This window comes from Carettochelys insculpta, chromosome 18, assembly GCF_033958435.1.
Source record: "Carettochelys insculpta isolate YL-2023 chromosome 18, ASM3395843v1, whole genome shotgun sequence".
Taxonomy (NCBI): domain Eukaryota; kingdom Metazoa; phylum Chordata; order Testudines; family Carettochelyidae; genus Carettochelys; species Carettochelys insculpta.
Genome location: NC_134154.1, coordinates 1,462,048 through 1,480,428, shown reverse-complemented (window position 1 = coordinate 1,480,428; position 18,381 = coordinate 1,462,048). Strand labels below are relative to the sequence as shown.

Genomic DNA, 18,381 nt, shown 5'->3' with positions numbered 1-18,381 from the left:
GTGTGTCCCTGCCACACCTATGGGGCACACGGGGGGCAGGCAGGTAGATGCCCAGGCGGATCCGCCCCACACTGCAGGGGTGTTAGCATGGGACATGGTAGTAGGACCCAGCTGGGCAGCGCTTGGCAGGCAGGAGGAATCAGATTGGCTGTAGTCCCTGGCCTGTGAGAGTGGGGGTTCTGGAAGTTAGTGCCTGCCCCACAGCCCCCACTGCCCTCTCCCCATCAGGGCTGGAGGGGGTCTGAGCCCACTGGTGTCTGAGGGGCATGGAGCAGCAGGCGTTAGAGCAGTGCTTCTCTCAGGTGGAGGCTGCCTGTGCGACCCACAGGGTGTTACATGGACTGCAGGCTGTGAACCACAATGCCAGATGCTCTGCGCCCCCCACCCAGAGACCGTTCCACAGAGTGGGGACCTAAGCCATGGCACACAGGCCCGGGCATCCAGGAACAAGCTCGGCCCCAGGGCCAGGAGCACAGCCCTGGGCATAGGAAGGGCACCTAGGACCCAAAGAGTATGGCCAGGAGCAGAATCCCACATAAACCCTGGGTTGCTGCAGCCCCCCCAGTGCAACCCAGTGTAGTTCTTTGAGTGCTCATTAAACCCCGTGCCAATCATTGTGTGCATGAGTGTCGAAGTTTTCCCCTAGTGTTCCTGCCAGGGACAGCTGTGGAGCCCCCAAGAGTGGCACAATGAAGGCTTCCTTTATATGCCACTGCTGCCCTGACCCCTCCACCACATCTTTCTCACCATCCGTGGTGGCCTCAGGACAGCTTCTCTCTCCTTGCCTTCAGGAAGCCTCCTCCAGTCCCTTAGCAGCCTTCAGCACAATGGTTTTCAACCCTGTGTTCTGATGTGCCTTGAGAACTGCTCAAGTGCACCATGAAATTTTGTCCATTTCCTCTTCCTGCGGCTCTTTGCAGCAGGGTCTCACCGGGCATGTGGCCTTGCACCAGGGTCTCTCTGGTTCTCCCACATGGGATTTCCAGCTAGGTGGCCTCTGATCTGACCACTGTGAGTTTGTGATTCCCAACTCCAACCCCACCGCCAGGGTGTAGCTGCTTGGGACTCACCTGACTGGCAGCAATGGTAGCAGGCAGTTGAAGGAGGAAAGGTGGTTACTTGTTCGCTCCTAAATTGCTGCTCTTCCAGATGGGTTCACGTCCATTCCAAAACCCACCCACTTCTCCCTGTTGGTGTAGCCAGCAAGAAGGACCCAAGGGATGGATCCGGCTGCAGTGGTAATATCAAGGCAGCCATAGCAGCACCACTTTAGGGAGCTCCACAGCTGACCCTCGGGGGAGCTGCTCTGATGCTCAGGTGCACCACACACCTGCACCTGATTGGAATGGACGTGACCACCACAGCCCAGAGAACAGCTAACTCTTTCCCTGTTCCTTTGCTGCCCAGTGGTCCCCCCAGCCCCGGGGCACTCACCGTCCCTTTGCTAGCAGGAGTGCTCTGGCCTCCCTCACCCCAACATAGGCATTGTGTTGGGGTGCAGAGGGGGCCACATGTATCCCTCAGGATTGTTCCTCCCCACACTCACCATCAGTGCTATGCTGCTTTCGATGAATTTCAGCCAGTGCCGTCCTTCCCCGTAGAGCCCCAGCAGTGCGAGCTTCCTAGCTCACGCTACTCTCAGGATGTGCCACGCCGGGGGGAGCTGGGGGACTGCCCTGTGCTCACTGGCAGCAGCGGAGCATAGGAGGAGCCTGGGCTGGAAAGGGGTGGGGCATGGATGGAGAAGGGGTGGGAAGGGGTAGGGCAGGGCACATGGGTGGTGCTCCCTCCACCCCTGAATCCCCACACGGGTTGCGTCTGCAGCCAGCCCTGCCCTATGCCACCCAGCAGTGGTAAATTTGGAAAAAGTTTTTAGCACACAGCTGGGCAGCCGCTGCTGACTGAGCTACACGCAGCCATGGGCTGAAACCCTCTGGGTTAGTGTAGGGCCGCAATAACCACCTTCTCCTCCCCAGCAGGCAGAGGTGGCCCCTATGCTCCTGCCAGCACCAGGGGAACCTCCTCACAGGGTTCCCAGGCAGTTCTAACACCGCTCGTTCTGACAGTGCCAAGCTGGGCTATAACCAGGGTCCCATGGCCACAGCAAAAGTGTGCTGCCATCATGCCTGCTTTACAACACTAATCCTGGCTTGTGGCTACTGCCTTGTAAAGTATCAGAGCTGCAGCCGTGTTAGTCTGGATCTGCAAAAGCAACAAGGGGTCCTGGAGCACCTCAGAGACTAACACATGTATGAGCATAAGCTTTCGTGGGCAAAGAGGGATGTTAGTCTATGAGGTGCCACAGGACCCCTCGCTGGTTTTGCCTTGTAAAGAGGGCCCCTCCCAGAACAGGATGGACAAGACAAATGGGGCATCAGGTTGGTCATGGAGGGGAACAATGACCAGGGCAGGCGGCCAGTCACGTGGCTAATGCACAAGACAACAAACCACGTGACCTGGCCTCTCTTCTTGACACTACTGCACATTTCCCCATCTGTGCCTCAGTTTCCCCCTCACTAAAATGGGGATAACAGGTCCCTACAACTGCAGCTTTGGTCATCGCATTGGTAAGTCTTGGTGACAGCCTTGGATGAAGAGGAGAGTTGCAGAGAGAACATAAAACGTGTGGGATCTGCAGATGGCCACTCCCCACGTGATCACTGATCTGACATGTCATAACACCGCGCACACAGCTCTGCCTCTGAGCCCAGATGGATTCCTCCCCAGACTCCCATAAAGAGGCTGATTGAATCTCAGCCCATGAGAACATAACTCCAAAGCAGAGCTTTGCTGGGATATTTTCCTCTATGTACAGTACCATCCTCAGCTCAGCCCCAGATGTCATCAGCACAAACCATCTTATGGGGATGGGGATACCCGGTACTTTTCTATCTTGTCTTCTCTACCCTCAGCACTGTGGGTACAATCCCCCACCCCCAGCTTCTGCCATCTAAGAACACCTCCCCTCTATCATACTGCCCTCTCCAGTTCACCGATCTCTCTCTTGTGCCTCTCAACCCTTTGTTTCAATGGCATCATGTCTGTAAGCTGTAGGTTATCCAACAGTGCTGCCTGCAATAGACACGGGATATGGCTTCCTCTTTCACATGGTCCAGCTGAGAGCACTTTGGGGTAGCCTGTACCGTGAACAAGCCAGCAGGGGCTCATTCTGCAGAGAAAAGCTTATTAAGTGGTTGCTGTTGACTCTCCTAGGCAGGTGGACATGAGAGAGGCAGGAGTGGTTCTCTGGGGACAAAAGATGTGGGATGGGCCATCCCAAGAGAGGAAGCCCAGGAACAGACAAGTCCAGGAAGAAAAGTCCGAAAAGAGCTTATAGCTTTACTGACAAATCACCAAGCCCCGCAGAGGAGCCAAGTTTGGACCTTCCAGCCTGCTTCATGGACCGTGCCCATAGAGCAAGGCAGAACAGGCGTCTGCTTGAGGATCACACTCGACAGCAGGCTGCGCTGTACCCCACAATGAACGCGCGCAAAGCTGGCAGCTGAAATGTTTAGTTACATTTGCAATTAAACACACATGAGCTCCCTGGAAAAACATGCTTCTCACACAGAACAGGTCTTCTGGGCTTTGTCACCTGGCCATTAGTCAGAATTAAGAAAAATAACACACAAGAGTAATTGACCTCCATCAGCAAGGCCTGCGTAGAAGAACCACCACCTCTGACTCCTTCAGGCGATCCTCTCTCCCCCCTCTCCATGCTGGGGACAGGCATAAATGCCACTATGACAGAGGACTGCCCACACAAGGAAGAAACTAAGTCTTCAAGAGAGACATGGTTCCTTGCCAAACCCTATGGGCACAAACCTCCAATCAGGATGTGTTTAGCAGTCAGGCCACTGCCATCCAGGGCCTTCTGCACTGGTGCACAGATTGGATTGCAAGGCTGAGCCTTAAAGTAGAAGAAAGGCGATTAGAACTGGCAGCTCATTTCATGTCTGCTCCTTCAGGCTAGGCAGGTGCAGGACAGAGACCCTCTATTCACACCCACGGTAGAGGCATAGCACAGGCCGGTCCGATGGCTGTTAGTCTCGGATCCGATTGGCACTAGAGCACAGGGCAGTGGAAGCCCTGGCTACACAGCTACCGCTGCTGGAGAACGGCAGGTGGCATTTGGGCCAGAGCAGACACTATGCAGATCTGCTGATGCAGCCCAGCTTGTACTTTTCACACCAGCAGAGCCCGCGCGGTTCTGGGAGGCGGTTTCTAGGGTTAGCTAAGCTGCAATTGCTCCCTGGGATAATGGAAGGGGAAGGACTCGGCTTCTGTCCCAAGGCCTCAACCCCTTGTGGGGCTGCATGCTCTCCAGAGCCACCAAGACACAGCACCCTGCCTCTCCGACCTCCCCAGCACCCAGCACTGTACGTCAGGCCAGCAGCAGCTGCACAGAAGTCCTTGGCCTCCACTCTGCTCCCTGAAAAGAGGGGCCCTGGCCAGGGGCGAACAATAAATTTCTTACAGGTACTTCCTATCATGACCTAATACATTTGTTAGTCTTTAAGGTGCCCCAGGGCTGCCTGTCATTTGTGAGCCAGTTTTTGTCACTATACCAGCAGCCTCTGGAGCCGCAACCCCAGCCAGCCAGTCTCTGTCCACACTAGGGCGCACCCGCCCCCCGCAGTCTCCACCCACACTAGGGCGCACCCGCCCCCCCCAGTCTCCACCCACACTGGGGACACACACCCCCAGCTGGTCTCCGCCCACACTGGGGACACCCCCCCCAGTCTCCGCCCACACTGGGGAGACACACCCCCAGCTGGTCTCCACCCACACTGGGGACACACACCCCCAGCTGGTCTCCGCCCACACTGGGGGACACACCCCCAGCCGGTCTCTGCCCACAGTGGGGCAAACATGCACCCCCGCCCCAGGCCACAAGTTTCTGCCCACACTGGAGTGCACATCCCCAGGTGCTCAGTCTCTGCCCACACTGGGGCACTCTGGCTCACATTCACTGCTGGACATGACCCAGCAGACGTGTGGCCTGGCAGGAGGACTTCCTGTTCCCAGGGTACGGGGAGCACCGAGACTTGTTGGGAAGAGGCTACCCGAGCCAGGGACTGGAATGCCAACCTGGCAGGGGTCCGGCGCGTGAGCAGCTCTCTCGCGCACTGAGCTAGCCTTGGGCTGACCGTTACAGGAACTGACACGGCCAGGCATGATGAAGGTCCCTCCCTGTGGCCCTTGCAGCCCCTCTGCCCGTGGTGGGAGCAACGGCTTGCAGGGGAGGGGGGCTTAACCCTTCAGTTGCCTGGACATTGCCTTCACCCCAAGGAGCAGCGAGCACTGACCCAGCCTGCTCTGTTCTGTGCTCAGCACAGGGGCTCGGATCAGCTGTGCAGCGTTCCCTGGTCTTGTCTGTCAGCCCCAGCAGCCTCCCCCCAACAGCAGTAGGGCCAAGGGGAGTTCTTTATCCATGGCCCATTCACACAGAGCTGGGGACCCAGGGACAGGAAAGCACGTGCAGCTGCCTGGGCTGGCTCAGCCTTCTTCAGTCAAATCCCTCCAGGGTCTCAACATTGCTGAGCAGTCTGGCATGGGCAGCGCCTGGCCTGAGCATGGTCTTGAACTGAGGGAGAGGGAGAGAGGGAGGGAGGGAGAGACCAGTCTCGCTCCTGTCTGTTCACCAACCCTGGCGCTGGCAGGATCACTGGAGTGGGGAGATCTTCAGGGGGATCATGATCCGCGACTCCATGTTCCGAACCAGGGGGACTGCAAATCCAAAGGAACAAACGTCACTGTGCGGGAGTGCTGGGCAGAGGAGGGTGGGAGCTCCGCCCTTGCCTCAGCTCCCCAGGCACTCAGAGCTACTGGCGTCTGCCAGCAGGAGGCATTGCCAGGAGCGGGGCAGTGCACGGATTACAGGGGAGTTCTCACTCATGCTGGCTCCAGCCTCTCCCAGGAAGCAGCACTGTGGCAGTACGGGTAGAGTGCTGGCGACAGAGAAGCTAATCTCCTCCTTCTGCCTGTGAGCAGCCAACACCGTTTCACAGGCCAGTGTAAAATCCTCACTGGGCAATACTACACCGAAGGAGGCTTTTCTTCCTGACCACAGCTGGCAACTGGCCTCAGATTAAGGCTCAGAACTACGCAAGCCCCAGCTCGGCAGCTCCAGAGAAGCATTCACCTGTATAGTACACGTTCTCATCCCAGCCGCGCTTCCTCCAGGCCGAATTCCTTGTTTCCTCTCGGGAATGCAAGTCCTTGTAGGCTGAAAGAAGAAAACGCCAGGTGGAGAGGTGGGGGCATCAGCAAGAAATCCAGGCTAAAGGGAGCACGGCTTGGTGGACACAGCCTACCCTCTCTTGGCGCACTTTAATACTGGGGGTGGGGTGGGGCTGTGAGGATGGTCTTTGATGTGAGGGTTGTGTACAAGAATGCAATGGCAGGTTTGCTCTGTGGGAGCAATTCCATCATACCCAGGTGCTAGAGTTAGCAGTGGGTTTTGTGACAAGGGCAGAGGTCCACTTCAAAGTGGGCTGAGACCCACCAAACTGACGGAACACAGGTGATCTGCCATTGGAGAAGGGTGCAGCTGTGGCAGAGCTGGCCAGACACTTGGAGGCTGCTCAGAGGCGGTTCATGGCCATCTCCGTAGATTGCTTTTCGCAGAAGCTGAGGGTTGGTTCTCCCCTGTGTCTTTCTGGTTTTAGTGCAAGTACCACCACTTTGCTCCCTGCACTTTCAACCAGACACAGAGTCATTCTCCCTTCTTGTCATATGGGAGGTACCAAGGAGAGCTGAGCATTGTTAAACAGCCACCATGTTCTGCCACATTTTGCTGGCACTCCATTAGGGAGGAGTTTGCAAAACACATAGGGATCCTTTCAGATGACAGACACAAAGGAAATGTACACTGTTCCTATTTAAAAACCAATTAGGCTGTGGTTGCCAAGCAGCAGGGGTAACTAGATCTAGTAGGAAAATTTTGTATGAAATTTTTTTTCCTGAGAATTTGGACACATTTTGTGGACTGCGTTGATTTGGCTGGAAGTCCACCAGAAACCAGCATGAAAAACCAGCCTGAAGCTGTGGTACTTCGCCTGCCACTGGAAATCTGTCTGCTTTGCTCTCAGCTTGATAGATTTATAGGAGCCCAGAGATATGCTGCAGTTTAAGCACCCCCGGATGGCCTGTGTCAGCTGATTCAGGCTACGGGGCTGTAACACTGCAGTGTGGACATTCAGGTCTGAGTTGACATCTGAGTGAGGATCTCAGAGCCTGGGCTCCAGTCCAAGCCTGAAAGTCCACATGGCACTTTTTGTCTGATGCAACTCAGCCCTTGGGGGGTTAAGTGCAGTGCAGACATACCAGAGAGTTCAGACCTCAGGTGCCTGCGCCGGCCAGGCTGTCAGGCCCCTGGCGCCCATCGGCCCACCCTGTGGAGTGTCCGAGCACTGGGGCTACCAGTAGAGGTGGAGAACAGGAATTCGATTGTGGGGAAATGTGTGGTTTCGTTCTGTGCTTGTACAGTGCCTGGCATAATGGTTACCTGCTGCATCACTAGTGTGCCTATGTGCTACAACAATAGCCTATGAGCATTTAGAAAGGAGGGTGGGGTGTTGTTCTGAACTGGAACAAACCCGAATTTTGACACCTTGAGCCCCTCCCTGAAATAAAATCCTGCTCTCGGCCTGTCTCTCACCACCATGCACAATCCAGGAGACAAAATGCAACTGATGGGACAGGAGCTGCTCTAAAGGGCACTCGGTGATAAGAAGCCACCTCGCAATGCTTTCAGCCCTACAGTCAGGCCCAGCCGCTAACAGCAGCCCAGAGGGTAAAGACAGAGGCCTCGGGGTAAAAGGGACGGGGGCATGTTAGGAGTGGGATAGAGCAGGAGCGGAGGGAAGAAATGTAGGGCCAGCGTTCACACTAGGTGTCCCCTCCTATGGGACAGCCTGGGTCTGAGCTGATTAAGAGGCAAGACAGCACGCAGGAGTTTGGTATCCTGGAACGTGCCCCTTGTGTTGCTGTGCTGGCAGAGCAGAGTGACCCACCAGCCGAAGTTCAGGAAGAAGAAAGCCACCTACCCCAGAGGTGATGCACCACGTAGAGCTCTCCAATCTGGGAGAAGAACCCGCCCACAGCTTCCTGGTTTTCCTGACGGTATTTAATAGCCCGAGCCCTGGCAGTCAAAGGAGGAGAGACGCGATCAGGCGGCATTGCTCTGGGACACAACCGGCATCACCAAAGGCATTCTGAAGTTTCTATACAATCCTAATTTTCCAACCTCGGGCTATGAAAACTCGTTAATGACTTCAGGCTACTGGCCAGCCAAAACCTACCCATCACCGCCCACCTGCCACAAGGAGTGGTCACGTGCACACCACCAGGGTCAGCAGAAAGGATCAAACAAGCAGCTCGTGGGGTCTCAGCAATCCTGAATGAGGGATTTTGCCGGACCAGGGGAGGTTAATGCCCTGCCCTGCAAGGCCAGCCCCTGGCCTGCCGCAGCTCCCTGACCAGCATTGTCAAGTGATCCTTCCCATTACTCATTCCCAGCTCCTGCCAGCCAGGCCAGAGACACCACCACTGTGTATCCCAGCCAAGAGCCACCAGTGGATCTCTCCTCCATGCATGTATCTAGTTCTTTTCTGAACCCTGTTATAGTCTTGGCCTTCACAGCCTGCTCTGGTAAGGAGCTCCCAGGCTGAGCTTCCTTTCCTTTGATTTAAACCTGCTGCCCATTACTTTCATTTGGTGACCCCAATTCTTGTACCAAGAGGAGTCAATAACACTTCCTTATTTACTTTCTGCACAACAGTCAAACCTTTACAGACCCTGTCACATCCTCCTTTAGTCTTCTCTCTTCCAAGCTGAACAGTCCCAGTCTTACTAATCTCTCCTCCTACAGCACCTGTTTCAAACCCCTCATAGCTGCTGCTGCTCTTTTTTAGACCTTTTCCAATTCCAATGTACCTTTTTTAAGATGGGGTGGCCGGACCTGCACGCACTATTCAAGATGTGGGCGTACCATGGGTTTATACAAAGACAATATGATATTTGCTGTCATGTTAGCTAACACTTGCCTCTTAATTCCCAACAGTCTGTTCACTTCTCTGCTTGCTGCTGCAGAGTGCATGTTTTCAGAGAACGACCCACAATGATGCCAAAATCTCTCTCGAGTCACAGCAGCTAACTTAATCCCCTTCATTTTATACGTATAACTGGGATTCTGTTTGCCAATGTACATAACTTTATCAACATTGAATTTCATATGCCATTTTGTCCAGTCACCCAGTTTTGTAACTCTCGGCAGTTTGCCTGGGACTTAACTATCCTGGGTAGGTTTTTATCATCGGCAATTTTTGCCACCTTGCCATGTACCTCTCTCCCCAGATAACTTCTGGGTCTTTGTGCAGCCACAGAGAGATCCCCGCAGGTCTGGGGTTTGTCCCCACTTTGCATAGCACCGGGATAACATCTGCAGCTGCTTACTAGTCAGGGATGCACAGAGGCTTGAAGAATCGGTGCTTACCAGTTATTCCCCCACTCAATCATGGTCCCTGGCTGGAAACAAAGAGAAGGAATTACAACTAAGTCACAGCTGCATTTAGCCTCTGGAAGGTGGGGATCAAGAACATTCTCTGGCTCTGCTTGTGCACCTGGGTCAGAGAGGATTCCCACACCCTCACTGATCCGGTACAGGAGGGCACGACTGACTAGTTGTACGAACAGAGGTGCTCACTATCCCAACACGGCAGGCACAGCAGGCCAATATGCGGGATGGTGAAGGGTGCAAACACAGCCCACAAATTTCATAATAGGTAAAGGCTCTGAAATGACATCTGCCAATTCCCTCAATACCCTTAGATGAATTAAATCCGGACCCAGGGATTTGTGTGTGTCTAGCTTTTCTGAATAGCTCTTAACCTGTTCCTTCTCCACTAAGGGCTGCCCACTCACTTCCCATACTGCATCGCCTAGTGCAGTAGTCTGGGAACTGACTTTGTCCTTGAAGACTTAGGCAAAAAAAAGCATTGAGTACTTCAGCCTTTCCCACATCATCTGCCGCCAGGTTGCCTCCCTCATCCAGTAACGGCCCTACACTCTCCCTGCTAACCCTCTTTTTGTTAACATGCCTGTAGAAACCCTTCTTGTTGCCCTTCACATTCCTTGACAGCCACAGTTCCAACTGTACTTTCCCTTTCCTGATTACCTCCAGGCGTTCTCCAGCCATGTATTTATACTCCTCCCTAGTCATCTGTCCAAGTTTTCACTTCTTATACGCATCCTTTTCTAGTTTAAGCTCGCCAAGGGTTTCCCTTGTAAGCCAAGCTGGTTGCCTACCGTTATTTGCTTTTCTTACTACGCATCTGGATGGTTTGTTCCTGTGCCTTCAATAAGACCTCTTTAAAATACTGCCAGTTCTCCTGAACTCCTTTCCCCTTCATATGAGCTTCCCGGGGGTCCTGTCCATCAGTTTTCTCAGGGAGTTGAAGTCTGCTCTTCTGAAATCAAGGGTCTGTATTTTACTGCTCACCTTTTTTCCTTTTGTCAGAAGCCTGAAATCTACCATCTCATGATCACTGCAGCCCAGGTTTCCACCCACTTCTATTTCTCCTATTGTTTCTTCCCTGTTTGTGAGCAGCAGGTCAAACTGCACATGGCCCCTGGTTGGTTCCTTCAGCACTTGCACCAGGAAGTTATCCCCAGTTTTCTTCCATTTACTTACACTGACTACGGTTACAGTCTTACTAGAGAGGTCGTGCAGACAACAGGCTAAACCAGGATCAAATGCATTAATGTTTCAACAATCCCCCCAGGTACCCTGTCAGACAGCGAGCATGGACACATTTTCAAAATCTGCTCAGTGCCCTGCTAGGGACAGTGAGTAACCGACTAACCGCTGAAAGCAGCTCCCCTCCCCGCCGGCCCACTGGAGCCGGGACGTGGCCTTGAAACCATGTCCCAGCTGCAACAGGCTCCCACCCTCCCTCCTCCTCACCACAGCAGGGAGAGGACACGGGCTCCCCGCCAGCTTTTTCGGACCAGGAAGCGACATTTCAGCTACCGCCTGGCACGAACTGGCCCCGCAAGGTCGGCATTCCCCCTCACAGTGGCTCCACAAAGAGCCAGCGCAGGGAACCTGATGCATCCTGCACCAGCTGGGAGTCAGGAAGCCTTACTGCATGAGCCCCACCTAGCATGAGGTCGTCAACTTCCCTGCCCACTCCAGCTCTACGAAGAGCCACAGCCAGGAGAAACTGGCAAAATGTCAGGGCACACGGGTTGAAAACCACTGCTCTATACTACTGCTGTGGCACATGGCAGGGGGGAGGATGAAACTTGATCGAGCAGGAGATGAAAAAGCCCAGCAGGGAGCGAGAAAGTGCTCGATCGTTATTAGATGGAGGAGCTGTGTCCCCCACTCATTTAGTTCCTCGGACTGCCAGGAATTCTGGGTTCAGATAACCCCAGGTAACAAGGCCTGCTCCAAGCGCGGGATGGGTATCTGCCAGTGTCCAGGTCTAAAGGCTGTGCTGCTTCATTGCTCCACTGTGCTTAGCCCAGCTGCAGGGTTAGCAGCCCCAAGCAGCCCTGGCCACTGCTCCCCCACAGGACTCAGGAAGGAGCGATTCACCTTTAGCTTGTATGTTCTCAGCTCGTAGATGTTGGGCCCAGCCCGGGGCAAAGGCTCATTCCAGAAACTGAATTCCAGGAGTAACTGGTTCCTACGGGACAGCAGCATTTTACTCCTCTCCATGCGGAACGCCAGGTACTCCTGCAAGAGAGCAAAGCTGAGGGAAGCTGCTGCCACCAGGGACAGCGCAGCAGCGTTCCAACGTGCAAGTCTTGGATTTACTGCGCCAAGCGTGGGAAGGTTCACTGCCTGGAGCACCTGCAGAGGGAGGGCTGCCAGCTGGAGAAGTGGCACGGTGCATTTCCCCAGCTGGCAGCCCCAGGGCAGGAGCTTGGTGTATCTGCAGCGCCATGGGGGTTGCAGGGCAGAGGGGAGGCAGATTACGGTCAGCAGGAGTTGTGGTGAGCAGCGTGGTACCTTGTTCTGTTTCAGTTTGTTCATACAATCCATGAGGGCTGGGTACCCGCCAGAGAACCGCCAAAGGTGCACTGCAACGAGAGAGGAAGACCTGGCTGGGAGTCCTTGTGAGTGCCCAGCGACTGTACAGGGAACTGGGCACTCCACCCAAGCTGCCTCCGGCTCCAGGGCCAATCCTATCTGCTCTGCAAACTCCAGCCGCTGGCCCAGCCACGCTCAGCCTGCGTAACAGGGCTGAGGAAGTCAGGATGTGCACACTGTGACCCACAGCTAGGCCTCCGCGCTGCCGCCCTGACCTTCACTGCCAGTTTACCCTCTGGCCCACCGTTGATTTGCTGCCCGACACAGGCCCGGGGGCTGTTCGGTAGGACTTAGCACGTATGGAATCAGAAGCAACAAAGCCATCATCCCTCAGCACAAGAAGGGCTAATGGGACTGGGAAGAGCAGGGACTGGGTTGGCTGCTGCTTCTTCACAGCTAGAGACCCAGGTTCCGGTCCCCAGTGACAGAGCCAGCTGTTTCCCTGCATCAGAACCGCCCCCCGCTCCCCCCCAAGACTGACAGTGTCTGCTCAAGACACAGCCTGACTGTAGAAGAGCGGGGGCGTGAGGAGGTGGGAAGAGAACTGAGACTGGACCAGCAGGGAGCGGTACACCGGTCAGGACTGAAGTGCGTGGGGAGAGCTGTGCAGAACAGGTCTGCAACAAGAGGGTGTAGTGCCAGAGCTGTTTGCATTTCCTGTAACACATGTGGCTCCAGGCAACATGCTGACGAGCCCCCCGCACACCCCAGTTTCAGGAAGATCAAGTCCACATGGTGCGCAGAGATTAGCGTCTAGAACCCGAGTGGGGTTTGCTAACTCCTGTGTTATACCCACCTCCCAGCTGTTTCACCTGAGTGGTTTAATGTGAACCCCCCTCTCCCTGGCATTGCTGCCTGTCTCCCTCAGAGGGCAGGAGAGCCACAGCCACACTGCTCCAGGCTGTGTAGCTGAGGCCAGCCCTGGGTCAGGAGCAATTCAGGTCTCCCTGCCACACCCCAAGGCAACGTGCCCAGCCCTGGCTAAGGCAGGGAACACCTCCCCTGCCACCTGTCCAGCTGCACTCTGGGGCAGCAAGGGCCATGCAAGGCCCACCAGCCCGGCTCAGTGGCCGCCAGCTCACCTGCCTGGTCCTGCTCTCCATACCAGGTGTTCCAGTTTCCAACCAGATCACAAGGGTAATCGGCGTCAAAGTGCAGCTTGGGCAGCACCTCCTCCCTGCAGAGAAAGCAGAAGGGTCAGAGGGGAAGGTCTGCTGACTGCCTTCAGAAGAGCTGCATTTAAACCTGTCCTCCTGCTGCCCAGGCTATGGGGCTGGGCAACAGAGAGCAAGAGGCAGAGACAGGAGGCTGGCCAGGGGAGGGGCCGGTATCGCTTCTCACCCCTCCAGCTAATGGGGGCGGTCCCAGCTGCCCCTCCCCAGCAGAGACTTCAGTACATGCTGAGGCCGGGGGTCAGTGTGAGAGCACACAGGGCTCTCTCTGGCCATGACCAAACATTCCTCCCCCTTATGAGGTAAGGGGTGTGTCCCTGTCGCCCCCCAACTCCCCCAGTTCAGCAGGGAATGACGAGTGTGAACTGGAGGCCACACTGGGTCAGACCAAAGGTCCAACTCGCTTCATCTGTTTGCCAACTGTGGCCAGTGTGGTGCCCCGAGGGAGTGAACAGAGCAGGGGATCCAGCAGTGCCTCCCCATCGGCCATTCCCAGTCTCTGGGCAAATCAGGGTCTGTGAAGCTGGGGAGGGAGGAAAGAGGAGACAGCAGGTAGAGCAGGGACTGGGGAAGGAACATGGAACTGCAGAAGAAAACAGAGCTGGGGCCTCACCTCGGCCTGCTGAGGGTCTCAGAGCCCTTTGGAAACACACAGGAGTGAGACCCCCCCACTGTACAGAGAGGGAAACTGAGGCACAAGAGGGGAAGCGACTTGCTGAAGGTCACAAAGAACCCAGGAGTCCTGGCCCTGAGTCCTGTGCCTCACCCACAAGGCACTTCTCCTCCTTATCCAGGGACCCATACAAGGAACAGCTCCATCAGTCAACCTGACTGGGACCTGTTGCACGGCAGGAGGGTGGGGAGGCACTCACGTCAGGCTGTTGTAAGCGTCCAGGCATTCAGGCTTCACATTGTGAACTGCAGCAGGGAAACAGGCAGAAAAGTCACATCAGTGGCGCCAAAATCAGCCCCGAGCCCTCAGGCACACAAGGGCACAGCTGGGAGCAGACAGCCATCTTCCCGGGCAGGGGAAAGTGATATGCAGGTGCCTGGCCCCCATGCAGCTGGGAGCTGGTGAGAAATGGCCAGCGCAGCATCTCCCCAGGTAGCACAGTCCAGCAGAAACCCTGCCTTCTCGTAACCCCCCAGTGTGCTGCTCAGCCCTGGGTCTAACGCACAGCAGGGGTGGGCACTGGAGACCAAGAACTAGCAGGACTGGCAATCTCACTTCAAGACCACCAGGAGTGGCCAGCAGGGGGGCTGCAGGGCAGGGCTAAGACATGGGGAGAGACAGGCTGGCCCCACAGCAGGGGTGTGTAGGGCAGTGGGATGAGCCCCGTGTGCACACACCCCGTGGCAGATCCCGGAGGTTTCCTAACCTCCCGGCAGACTCCTTGCTGGCCGGCTGGGTGACTGGCCAGTCAGATACTCCTCCCCCCTTGGCCCAGATCACCAGGCAGACAAGCCCTCCATGCCCCAGTAACATCACCTGCATGGGGCCAGCTCTAAACACACACAAAGCAAACATCTGCCTGGCACCCTGCTCTGCAGCAGCTCACCACTGGGCTGCCCCTCCTGCCATGGGGGGAGAGGGGAGGAGGGGGATGGAGGCACACCTCTGGCAGGATTTGGCCTGGGGGTGGGGGGCTCCAGAGCACCCCCCCCCCAGCAGAAAGGAGCCTGGCAGCTACCTCTGGACACTGACCAACCCCCCTGCCTGGGGCCAGCCTGGGAAGGGACACACGAGCGGGGGCGGGGCAGCTCACACTGGATCTTGTACAGGTTGCTGGTTTCTTTCTTCGACAAGAGCGTGGAATGAGCATCCTTCCGGGGATCCACTTTGTGGACAAAGAGCGACCGGAACCAGCTGCCCTCATGCTCCTTGGAGTACGACCTGGGGGAGGCGCCGGAAGGAGTCAATACCCGGGGCTGCAGGCAGACCCTCTCTCTCTGGCACCCACAGGCTGCAGTGCCGAGGTCCCTCCTCTGACAGTCACAAATGGGAGTCTCCGCCCCACTGAGCCAGGCTGGGTTATGCAGCACCGGAGCCTGAGCACATTCAGGCGACACTGCGATGCAGGGCCTTGCTGGAGGGGTGTGGGGTGCAAAGCGTCCCAGCCAAGGAGAAGGCAAAGCAGTAGCAGAGCTTGGCTGCTCTGGCCCCTTTCTGGGGTCTGGCACCAGAGGCCCTGCAGATGATGTTTGCCAGGCTCTCCAGCAGAAGCACTGCTTACATATGTTACAGGCAGAGGAGCAGTGGCCTGTGTACCAAGGCAGATACAGATCCCCTTTACCCCTCTGGCCCTCCCGTGGAACTCAGCAGCTGCAACATCCAGTTTGTGCCTGGCAAGACCTTTGGCCCAATGCTACAACTGCTAGTAAGGCATTAACAACCCAGAGGAAGACAAACAACCCTTCTCCCTCCCGGCTTTGAACAAACCAGCCAGATGCTGCCTGAACATTTCCAACCCACGCTGGGGCTCTGGGCCCCTTCCCCCATCCTTCCACCCCTTAGCCTAGTTATCCAGAGCCCCCAGAGCAAGCCCAGAGTGGGAAGCTGCCCACATGCCCCTTGCCACATCATTGCTACAAAGAGGTCTGAACTCTTACTGGCTGGGCAGGGCCATCTGTTACGCCCAGGTTAGGCGGCAGATTGTCTCCAAAGGTTTGGGGGCTGCAGGCCTGTCTCCTCTTACTCCTTTGATTTCAGCGCCATTACTCTCAATGTCGTGGTGGGCACAATCAGGTCCTTTGGTTTAAGGGTAAACGAGTCCCACAATTTGCAAGTCAGCTGCTAGGGCTGCCTCCCTCTCGCCTGCTTGTCTCAATGGTCTGAAAGTCACAGAAAGGGATTCCCACTTCCTCCAAATACTCCGTGCCTGGGGCAGAGGGCTGATGTGACACACCCAGCTACTGGTGGTTTTGTGAGCATGCCGAGCTCAGTCAGAGCCTGGGCCTGTCCTGCACCAGCCAGGCCAACAGCTTCCCCAGGGTGGGATTTTGCCAACTCAGGTACTAAAGTGCCTCCACGAGCCAGAGGATAAGGCTCGCAAGCCACTGCCCAGCCAGGAGCCAAGGTCACAGTGATGGAGGGGCTGCACCCTGGGGCACAGAGCTCCAGGGTAGGAGGGGCTGGGGAGGGACAAGATGACACAGGGGGGTGGGGAGAGGTGATAAAGAGCTGGCAGGGGTGGGTGAATGTTGGGGAGGGCATGGTGCCCCACGTATAGAGAGGCCCTTACAAGAGGTAATGGAGGGGGGGACGGGGCGGACAGGCGCCAGAGACAATGGCGGTACGAGAGGCAGGGATGCAGAAGACAGACACACTGGGGAACGGGGGCCAAACATTATCGGGACACACAGGTTGGATGGCAAGGGCCAGAGCTAAAGGGAGTACAAGGACACAGAGGATGGACATATTGGGGCGGAGCCCCAGGTTAGTGGGGACACAGGGCCACGAGGAATGGCCACACAGGGGACAGAGGACTGAGCTAACGGGGCCCTGGGGATAGACATGTTGGGGGACAGGGGCTGAAGCAATGGGGATATGGGGGCCCCGGGGCAGGGGGGTTGTGGCCATGGAGGACTGACATGTTTGGGGGACGGGGCTGAGACAATGGGGGATGGACACGTTGGGGGCAGAGCCCTGGAAGACAGGGGCACCAGGCGCATTAGGGCACAGGAGTTAGGACAATCGAGGTAAAGGGTCACTGGGGACGGACACAGTGGGGGGCAGGCACGGGGGGGGCACTGGGGGTGCAGGACGCCGGGGCGGACACTGGAGATGCGGGGCAATGGGGATGGACAGTGGGGGGGGGCCGGGGCTCACCGTGCTCCGCTCAGTGCCTGGCCGGGCTCCCGCAGCAGCCGCCGCAGCGCCGGAGCCCCGCACGCCCGCGTCGCCATCTTCGCGCTGCGGAGGCTGAGCCGCGGCGCGGGGCGGGGCCCGCGGGAGACGCGTGGGGCGGGCGCTGGGGCGGCGCTCGGGGAAGCTGCGGGGCTCCTCTGCCCTGCGGGTGGGGGCCTGAGCCCGCACCGCCGCCAGCTCCCTCTGCGGAGCCCGCACGTGTGCGGCCGGAGCCCGGCGGGTCGGAGCCCCGGGGGCAGCACAGGCACTCGGGCGAGCAAAGCCAGCCCGCAGGGCGGCCAACACGCCGAGGCCCCGGTCCGTCGCAGGGCCCCGGGGGCAGCTCCGGACGCGCCGCTGGCTGCTCCGTGCCCCAGTTTCCCTCTCTGAGCACACGGGCCTGGCTGGAAAGTCGGTTGGTTCAGTCCATGTCTCTGTGGATATCCAGCAGCAACGTGCCACCAAACCAGCCTCCCCTGTCGGGAGGGAAGGGGCCCTCATCCCTCCTGTGCTCCCCAGGACAGGGCCTGGCAACCAAACGAGCAAGAGGAGCCAGTTTTCCAATCTCGGTAAAACCTCAGTACTTCGAGCCCCGCAAGGCACGTGACTGTGAGACAGGCCGTAGTAAATAACGCCCAACGTACTCCGTGTGACCCCGATTTCCCAACCAGCCAGCACGCCCTGATTTGCGACGCGGTACGTGGTTACTGCAGCACCACCACAAACTTCGTACATATTCTACTTCCTCTCACTCTACGTGTGTGTTTGTAGCACTGCCGCCGGCCTGACTCCCACTCCCAAACCTCCTCTCTCTAGCGCATACTAGATGTCATCTCTTCCCGCCTGTCAAATACACTAGGCATGCAAGGGCTTTGCCCACGAAAGCTTATGCTCCAAAATCAGTTAGTTGCTAAAGTGCCACCGGACTGCTTGTTGCCTTAACAATTGTATTGTTTGAAACAAATACACTGTTAATGTGAAAGCATATAAATGAAACGGCACATTTAATTATGTTTTCAGAAATACGCACTACCAATGTGAGTTCATAGCAAAGAAATGGGACATTTAATTATTTCAGTCGTTTACTGTTTACTGGAAATAATCAGGAGGGATTTTTTTCTTTGCAAGTATAGCATCAGGAGCCACGAAGAAGTCCTCCAAGAGCTGCATGCAGCTCCAGAGCAGCACTTGCAGACCTCTGCCCTGGGAGCTCTGTGTGGGGGTGGTGCTGAACAAGCACAGAACAGAAAGATGGTCTC

The 18,381-nt window shown here is 56.5% G+C and overlaps 1 protein-coding gene across 2 annotated transcripts; it reads right to left on the bottom strand.

Moving 5' to 3' along the window:
• Positions 1–3,326: 3,326 nt before the first annotated feature.
• On the bottom strand, positions 3,327–17,207 carry NIPSNAP1 (nipsnap homolog 1). 2 transcript variants are annotated; one of them, XM_075013220.1, is made up of 11 exons: positions 17,105–17,179; positions 15,886–16,024; positions 15,042–15,169; positions 14,148–14,193; positions 13,186–13,280; positions 12,023–12,093; positions 11,606–11,746; positions 9,500–9,531; positions 8,052–8,146; positions 6,146–6,229; positions 3,327–5,730 (listed from the first exon to the last, which is right to left on the bottom strand). In XM_075013220.1, exons 2-11 carry the CDS (start codon positions 15,900–15,902, stop codon positions 5,666–5,668), a joined length of 774 nt encoding a protein of 257 aa, XP_074869321.1. In that variant the 5' UTR covers positions 15,903–16,024; positions 17,105–17,179; the 3' UTR covers positions 3,327–5,665. The 2 variants fall into 2 exon arrangements, with proteins under 2 accessions (XP_074869321.1, XP_074869320.1); XM_075013219.1 differs by lacking the exon at positions 15,886–16,024 and having other exon boundaries at positions 17,105–17,207.
• Between the last annotated feature and the right edge of the window lie 1,174 nt (positions 17,208–18,381).